The following is an 8,846-nucleotide window of genomic DNA, read 5'->3' as shown; positions in this document are numbered from 1 at the left end:
TCAATGTTTTGCCGCTTTAAGCTTTTATTGATTTTCAGCTAATACGGCAGTCAAAACTAGGATGGATTTTGCGGCTTCGACCTTCGGAGGTGACTGATTAGCTGAGATGAGAGAGGCGGCATATAACTACCGCCTTCCTGCAGTAACCGTGAGACCGTTGCAACCCGTGTTCGCAGCCGTTATATTTCTTCGACAGTTGATGACCCGCAGGTCTGAATGCACCTTAAACTAATGCTTGGAAAGACCACTTTCCTAAAAAGGTTGCAGCTAGAACAGAAAGATCAAGGGAAGAATGCAATTCTGTAAACCAGTTCCAAAATTGTTAAAAGGTTACATGTAAAGATCTTCTATAATATACTCCACAGATCTATTACAGGAGAACAACGCCAATGCAAAAGAAAAAGGAAAAAGATTTTAAGTCAGTCATCAAGATTCCGGACGATAAAAGCTGACTGCGTTTGGCTGTTCTCTAAGTAGTTGATCCCGGTTAATTTACAGTGGTCCAATCTCATAAAAAGAAACAGTCAATCTGCACTGCATTGCTCAGATACCACCACAGAACTGGCACTGTTTCATAGGTGACCTGATGAGGGTCGAGGTTTCCCTTTGATGGAATTTAGGTGTTGCGAGACAAAGAGGACTCCCATGACTACTATAAGGCAACCCACCAATGTGCTAAAGAAGAGGGCACCGGGTTGCCTAGTCTGAACGAAGCCGTACACCCCATTGGAAGTCACAAGAATAAGGTCGGTCAGTCCATCATTTGAAAAGTCCACAGTGACCAAGGCATGCGTTGGAGATGCAGGAAGCTCAACTGTTGTTAATGTACTTCCTCCAGGAGACAACACTACAGCTTCTTGATCTCCAGCGGCCAGGATCAAATCTCTACCATCACGAGGACGCAAGCGAAATGCTTTTAAGGTAGGGATCACCTGACCAGACTCAGTCAACCCTGATGGAGATGGAGGATTGGACCATGTGGCACCTGTCAAGATTTGCCAATTCCAGGAAGCATCGTGGCCGAGCAACCCAGGAGAATACGATGTCACCTAAAAACAAAATGCACATAATTCCTCATTGTTTGGTTATTCACCTTTTTTCAAAGCAAAACGGTACATATTCAGGTGAAATACGAAGCATCAAACTAAAAGTGGGAAAGAAGGTGGTGATAACAATTAATAATTTCGAAGCCCTTAGTAAGCAAGCAACTACAGCTGACATGCCTGTTGATTTGCAAGAAGATACTATTCCAGTATCTCCATGGCCTAAGACTGAAATTTAGAGGACATAATCGTGACTAAATCTACAGATTAAAAGTTGTATATGCTTCTAGTTTAACAGTGTACCTCTCCTCTATTTGTTAAGAAAACAACATCACCATGACTTCCTTTACGATGCCGATGACCATCATTTGTTGGGATGAGAATAGGTGTGGCCACCTCTAACGAGCTTACATCAAGCATCCGCCCAAAGCCTCTGGAAAATTCCCCATGTTGGAAAAGGTTAAGTGGAGAATGATGACATATAGAAGCATTAAAAAGTTGTTCTCGCACTGGAACACCAGAAGTTGCCACAGCCCAGCAGGGACGCAGTACTTCCATAGATCCACTAACAACAGTCTGTTCAGCACCATTTGCACCCACAACCTACATGCAAGACATTTATGTTACTACCTCACAACAACTTTATAGGTAAAACTGGATTTAATAGCTTACTTAAGTAGAGCCCATCTATTCCACCCCCCATTCTTCTGGGGGAATACATAAAAAGATTGTGCAATCCCCAAAACAAAAAGCCATCATTTACTAGGCTGGCAAGGACCCCATAAAAAAAAAAAAAAAAAAAAAAGAGAAACATCATAATCATTGGACAAACTGCTGATGTCAAACAGTAATAGTGCCATTCAGTCCATTCAGACTTAAGCAACACTTGAGGAGAGAATAAACATCTGAGCTCCCCCCACATCAACATTCAATTGGAAGCATTGCTCTAGTCTTATTTATGCTCTCTCTCTCTCTATATATATATATATATATATTGCTATCATCATCATCATCATCATCATCATCATCATCATCATCATCTAATCTCACTCAATCCATCTGAAAAGTAAGGAAAGTTGCATTGCTACCTGATGCAGCAAGAGGCTGCACATATATTTAAATGTGGACAATTAAAACTCTGCATATCCTTCAAATCAACTACAACCAAAAATTGAGATATGTGAAAATTGTCCAACTTCAAGAAATTTAATGAGTCCCACTAAAAGATGTTCCCAGGCTAGATGCGTACAATTGGAAATTTCTTTTAGCAATTCAACCAGAAGAGTAACTTGATGACAATCTTGGAGACTTGGAGTAGGCAAATTAGCAATAATCCTACCAAAAGAATTTCAACTGAAAACTGACACAATTATTGCAATTTATTTGCTTGGTAATGAAATTTCTGAAATAGATAAAAGAAAATATTTCACCTGGACATGATCTAGGACTCCATCACCATTAATATCGCCATGGAGGCCACCTTCTTGAAGATGAAGCTAAGGAAACCAATATTCGCATCATATAATAAATTTGTTAGTCCAACTGAACAGTATATACTGCAGGATCAAAATAGATCACATAAATAATGACATGCAAAATGCACATGCACGTCTTCATATATCTAAGTCTGTTAAGATGAGAATTTGCAATCGTCAGGAAGATGATTAAAATAGATTATATCCGACAGTCATGGCCCGCCAACACAGATATAGAACTCAGCAATGCAGAATGATGTTGTAGATTTCAAAGTAATACCTTTTTAACCAGTCAACTGGCGTTTCACCTTTCAATCTCTTTGCATAAATATCAATCATCTAGGTAAATACCCGGTGTCAAATCCCCAACTAAAGCAAGACAAGAGAGTCCCACAAAACCAGCACGCTTTGATAATAATTCTGGTTATCTTCCAAATGCTTTTCCGTAAACTCATTCCTTCTAAAAAATGCTATTTGGAAGGCAAGAATTTTTTTGATAGTCACAGGTCTACAAATGGGATCAATTGTTACTATTACTCGTTTTTCAATAAGCCAAACAGTCATAGGATAATTAGTGATTTCTGTGAAATATAAAATGGCCTAGCAATCTATAGAGATTGTCTTTGAATATTCAGTGAAAATAAGCATGTAGAGACTCTAGCAGAGACCTTGGATTTCAAGGAGAGCGGTGCATTTATATGCAAATTATTACTTATCTTTACCTTACATATGGTGCGCCCTGATGCCAAATGAACAGCTTCAATTCCTTCCTTTTGATGAGCAACAACAACATTAGGAACCCACCAGAGTTGAGTATAGTTTGTTATGGTCGGTATATAAGGCAAAGGCTGCATTACCAAAGTGCAGAAGGCTTTAGGGAAGTACTCCAGTGTATGAATGAAAATGATTAAAGGAAGATTATTACGGTTAACATTTCAAGAATTTATTTGCTCTAATAGACAAACTGAATTCAAAAAATTGCTATGACAGTGCTGGCTTCAAAAAAGTGATAAAAGCATACTTGGAATTCCCGGTTAAAGACCATTTGCATTTCACCTGTGAGTTACATGAATAATAGGGCCATATTGCCACCTTGTATCAAAACAACAAATTTTTATAGAAACCGATGCCACAGGATTCAAGTTGCACAGTTGTCCAGTCTAGGATACAAAATACTGAAGATTTCAAGAAAAAACAAATGGAATCTATAGAGACAACAATATACATCTTACATCTAGCTGAAAGTTAATATGTATGAAAGAACTAAAAGGTGACACCAAATATCTTATTCTTAAGACGAAATAATAATAATGGTAATCTAGGACAGAACCAGAACATTTCTGTTTAGGAGGCAAATTTTAACATACCAAAATTTATGCACATAACATAAAACATTTTCAAGTTTTTGCAGGGGCAAAACTTTAAATTTCAAAAATAAAATTTTAAAAACTTTTTTATTTTTTTGGGGGGAGGGGGGGGGGGGAGGGTCCATATGATACTGATAATAACAATAATATTAATAAAAATTATATAAAACTTTAGCCACTGAGGAATATGAAAGTAACCTTCTTGGATTTTGCAGATTTAGCATAGTTTACTGCCTTCCCTATTGCATTAGAAATCTTCTTTGATGTATCCTTTCCTGGAGGATGATTTTCCTCTGGTTTGTGAAAAGGATAGTTCATGTTCTTTCCAGGCGTTTTCTTCACAGTTTTCCTCTTGTGACGCCTAAAATGTGCCAGCTCAAATAAAGTATCCTCCCGCCGATCCTGATTGGGAAAATATTCCACATTAGTAATGTTATGACTATTTAAAGATGAATAGCAGAAGGAAGATTCAGAAGAAGACATCAGATTTACCCAATGATGCGGCATAACACCAAGGATAGATTCTCTGAAGTCCCTGCATTCAAACTTTGTTCAACGCATTTAAGTAAGCTCACTCAAGATAAGAGACTCTTGATATCAAACACAGTTTCATCAACAATTATAACTCTACCGTGGAATAAGTAACAAATGTGAAATATAAGAGTAACCTATACAAGAGTCGCATGGTTGTATAGTCGCATGGTCGACAGAAGACTAGAACTTAAGCAACACATGGGACACTGATGCACAAATGAACACTTCATAAGGGGAAAAAGGGGGGTGGGGGGATGAATGATACATAAATATGTGGGGTTTAATTTCTCCGCTGAAATTAATAACCTGACTGAATTTATAATTTTAACATGCTACAATAAACTAAAAATTAATACGTACTCCAATGCATGAAACAATTTTTTTAGGTTTCTTCTTCAACAATTCATATGTTCTTCCCCTTATTCTTGTAGCTGGACCTGAGAACATCCACACCCAAGTACAAAATCCAGTCCTAAGATGTTTATACCCAAAGCTTAAATGACCTTCACTTTATGGTTTTCTTTAGCAATTAAAGTTCAATTCATGAATACCTAGAGTCCATTACTTCAAATTGGAAAAGTTGACTACTGCCTTTTGAACTGTAAACTGAAGTTAATTCTACTGCTGCATACCTCTCCTGGATGGCGGCTGTTTAAAGCATGAGCATCAAGCTTATAATTGTGCTGGGGTATTAACTGTGATGCATCTGGAGGATGACTTTCAATATCCTACATTTTGAACACGAAATGAGCAAAAAGAAAATCCACCACACGAATCATGTATTTCAAGTTTGAGCTTAAAAATAATAAATAAACTTATTTTGCAATTGCAGTTCCAGAGTGGAAATGCCAGTAAATGCACCCTTGATCCAATAAGCCAATATGAAATGTGTACGTCCATAAAAAAGAAATTCTTCCCAACTTTGTTCATTCATAAGCAAGAAAGAAATCTCGGTGTAGCAGAGGTATCACCAAGTATTTTGACACGAAGAAATAATTAAAGACAACAATATCTTGACATTCAAGATTTTAGCTAAAGAAAAACTTAGAACTATGCAGGCCCTGATTGCATCAGAGAGGTAGCTTTTGAAGGATAACCTACAAAAATTTTGAGTTTTTCTTCATCCTTTATTGAAATAGCATGAAATATCTCCCTTGCAAAAAAGATGGCATAAGACACATGAACTGTCAGACTAATCAAAGTTTGGAAATGGACAAACCTCTTTCTTTCTGCTCCAACGGAGTTGGCCAGATCGACCAGCAAATGCATAAAATGCAAAATGGCGTAAATCCACCATCCCAGAATTGTCAGAAGCCTAGGTGTAAAAAGCATAAAAAGAATGACTGTACAACAAAAAATAAAGTGCAGTACCTGACTTATCACTCAACCAATTTACAAACACAATCTCAAGAACTATGACAAAGACCAGTAGAAAGCTCTAGTTTAGCAACAAAGAAACCAATAATTAGTTCTAAGGTATAAAAATCCATGCAAGGCCTTCAAAAAAGTGATGCTTATAAAGAAGCCGATTAAAGAATTAGAAGATGAAGGCAAAGGCAGTTATCAAAAAAACTACCTAAAATATAACAGTTCCCAGTATATCATCTCAGGGCAAAGATGGGTACAAGGAGTTATGAGGAAAATTACAGTATTCAAATAAAGATAACCACTTAAATACATCTTGAGCATTTAACAGTAAATAATCTTGAGCATTTAACTTCATTTGAAACATACAAATATAAACAAAAAATTATCAAGTATTGTCTACACTACAAGACTAAATAAAGTGCACTATCAAGAACTTTTTTCTTTTCTTTTTTTTTTTTTGGGTCTCAAGCTAAAAATACCAGAAAAATGTCCATTGAACAGAAAATATTACAATACCCTGTTAGTCAAACTGCAGACAGACATTGCGGAAAATGCTTTAGAGAATAAAAAAGACATTGCAAGAAAAGGAGGCTGATGGATTCTATTTATCAGTAAATGAGTCATCAAGAAAGAGTAACCTTAAACCACAAAATTGACCAGCTTGACAATTCTGAAGTTTAAAGAACTAAATAGCAGTAAAAGTAACAAGAACACATTTGAATAAAGAACATCCATCCATACTTCCTTCTCACTAGCACTTCTCCTATGCTGCTCTGCATTTTTCTCTGCCAATTCAATTTCCTCAAACGGATCCATATGCAACTGCAATAAACAACAATAATTCATCACAATGCCATATCTCTTATAAAGACTTGAAAGTTGAAACGTAGCACAATTTTATTCCCAAAAAAAAAAAAAGTATGTAACATGAGCTAACTAAAAAAAAGCACAACGTTGGAAGACTTGGAAATATCAATCACATACATGAGGCTGCATTTCCATTCTCCCACCGATAATTACCAAGCCTGAATCTCCATGCTTTAAAGTATAGTTGCTAACAGAGATAGCTATCTCTCTATGATGAGCATTATGTGGAAAATCCTCCTATAAACACACAAAAGAGAAGAATAAATTAGAACTCAACAGCAGAAGCACAAGTGCCAACTATCAACTTATGATATTATAGCTAAGTGCCCATGGTAAAACCAATGTGACAGAACTCCCATTTCATGTACCTGCAAGTTCACGTCCCATAGCTTTGTGAGGTTGTGATCAAAACACATTACAGACCAACCTGATGTAACAACCACAAGCACTTGTTTTTGAGGTTCTTTGCGCTTGTAGTTCCGATCTATGACACCAGTGGCCATTGCCACAGCACGTCTACCAGATGCAATCCGAATCTTGTCAGGCAAGAGGGACACTTCTGCAAGAACACGTGCTTCACTGAATCCTTCATCCACTCGCCTTGCATGAGGTTCCAAAACCTAATAAGAGAAATAGATATCATGAACAGCAAGCAGAAGGAACACAGGCACTAGGATTCAAAATTACATGTCAAAAGCAAAAGATACGTCACTTACATAGCGAAAAACTAACATCATGTAGTTGACAAGCGTGGAACACATACTAACACAAACTTTATGACGCAATATTTATTTTTTAGGAATCAAAGAATATAATTGACAAAAACCATGAGGTCAATGCATCACACTTTCACAAGCCCACAACGAACCAGACAGTGAATCAGAGCTACCATACTGGCAAAATCCAATTTGCTTTCCGATACTTCTTGTTCCACTACACAGGCAGGCATCGGTATCCACAACAAATTCATTCCCTAATTTTAGAGTTCATCAACCATGGCACTAGAAGCTCGTTTTACATTACATAGCTGCTCCTTGGTCAACAACTTCATTTAAACTTAAAAGCTCACTACAACAGGGTAACTTTTACTAGCACTCTACCCAAAACCCTCAACTTTTCTCTGGATGTTGATCCCTAACTAGTCAAAAATTTACAACATAGAAACTATAAAAAAAGGGAAAAAAAAAGTCAAAAACAAATAAACCAACACCTGAATTTTGGCATCATGAGTAGCGACAAGAACCTCTTTTTTCCCATCGCCGTTGAGATCAGCGACAATTGGCGGCGGCAGGTGCTCAGCCTCGTATTTGATAGGGTATTCATCAGATATATGATACCACGCTTCTTTGAACGAAAAATCACCTTCATGCTATCATTACGGAACCAAAATTTACACAAAATAAGGAAACTTATTCAGCTCAACTCAGTTAAATGGAAGTTCAGCACGAACATTCGCAAAACTGAATTGAATTTGGCAGCCTAAGGTCTCTGAGGTATATCAGAGGAGTGCTATTGGAGTTCATCCTAGTGGGCGAAAATTTCATTAATTAAAATAAAAAATTACCTGAAGAGAAAAGAAAATAGCGAAAGCAGAGAGCATGAGAATGGCTAGGTCGCGCTTCCTCATATTAATTTTGCTTGAAAAATCAAAGATTGGAGTTTCAGTTCTAATTTGTTGATGCAGAGCTCGAAGCCTCAGCAAGTCTGAGGTCGTCTTCAGCTTCTAGAGAAGAGGAGGACAAGAAAAAGAAAGAGGCCTGGTTGGCCAACCCCTAACGCTCGGTTACGAACCGGATCCGGGTACGAATTGCTCCGTTGTGGTTTCAGACAAAGCTTGTCAGATTTGGATTTGGTGTGAAGGGTTGACATTTGCGGATAAAATGATACATCAATGAGAGGATTGGGTATAATTGATTGTAAATTTATTTATTTATACTATTACTGTTAATTGTGTACATTTGTACAACATAACCAATGATGTTACAAAATTGTTGAGTCTTAAAGCTACTTTTTAAGCTCTTCAACAGAAAGCCTAATGACTATTAATTTAGTTTCAGTGATAATAATATTCACACAACTTCTTTAATCTCTCACCATGACTGTCAGTATATATTTTACCTATTTTACGCGCAACGGATCTTCTATCCCACACCCTGTGCCATTCTCTGTCCCATTTTTTATTATATTACTAT

The 8,846-nt window shown here is 37.1% G+C and overlaps 1 protein-coding gene across 1 annotated transcript; it reads right to left on the bottom strand.

Annotated features, from left to right (window-relative positions):
* Window positions 1–281: 281 nt before the first annotated feature.
* On the bottom strand, window positions 282–8,432 carry LOC140010443 (uncharacterized). Its single transcript, XM_072057474.1, has 13 exons — window positions 8,219–8,432; window positions 7,865–8,023; window positions 7,023–7,274; window positions 6,772–6,891; window positions 6,529–6,609; window positions 5,639–5,734; window positions 5,052–5,147; window positions 4,378–4,431; window positions 4,084–4,287; window positions 3,241–3,366; window positions 2,474–2,539; window positions 1,347–1,646; window positions 282–1,049 (listed from the first exon to the last, which is right to left on the bottom strand). Exons 1-13 carry the CDS (start codon window positions 8,279–8,281, stop codon window positions 573–575), a joined length of 2,094 nt encoding a protein of 697 aa, XP_071913575.1. The 5' UTR covers window positions 8,282–8,432; the 3' UTR covers window positions 282–572.
* Between the last annotated feature and the right edge of the window lie 414 nt (window positions 8,433–8,846).

The sequence above is a fragment of the Coffea arabica genome, chromosome 7c (assembly GCF_036785885.1).
Source record: "Coffea arabica cultivar ET-39 chromosome 7c, Coffea Arabica ET-39 HiFi, whole genome shotgun sequence".
Taxonomy (NCBI): Eukaryota; Viridiplantae; Streptophyta; class Magnoliopsida; order Gentianales; family Rubiaceae; genus Coffea; species Coffea arabica.
Note: the sequence above shows the minus strand (reverse complement) of the source record. Positions and strands in the feature narration are given on the sequence as shown.

Excerpts from the sequence above, each read along its gene's own strand:
- LOC140010443 (XM_072057474.1), bottom strand. The coding sequence starts at position 8,281 with ATGAGGAAGCGCGACCTAGCCATTCTCATGCTCTCTGCTTTCGCTATT. Across the intron at positions 6,892-7,022 it reads TATGGGACGTGAACTTGCAG|GAGGATTTTCCACATAATGC; the intron begins GTACATGAAATG and ends GTGTGTTTATAG. Across the intron at positions 1,050-1,346 it reads TCTTAACAAATAGAGGAGAG|GTGACATCGTATTCTCCTGG; the intron begins GTACACTGTTAA and ends TTTTGTTTTTAG.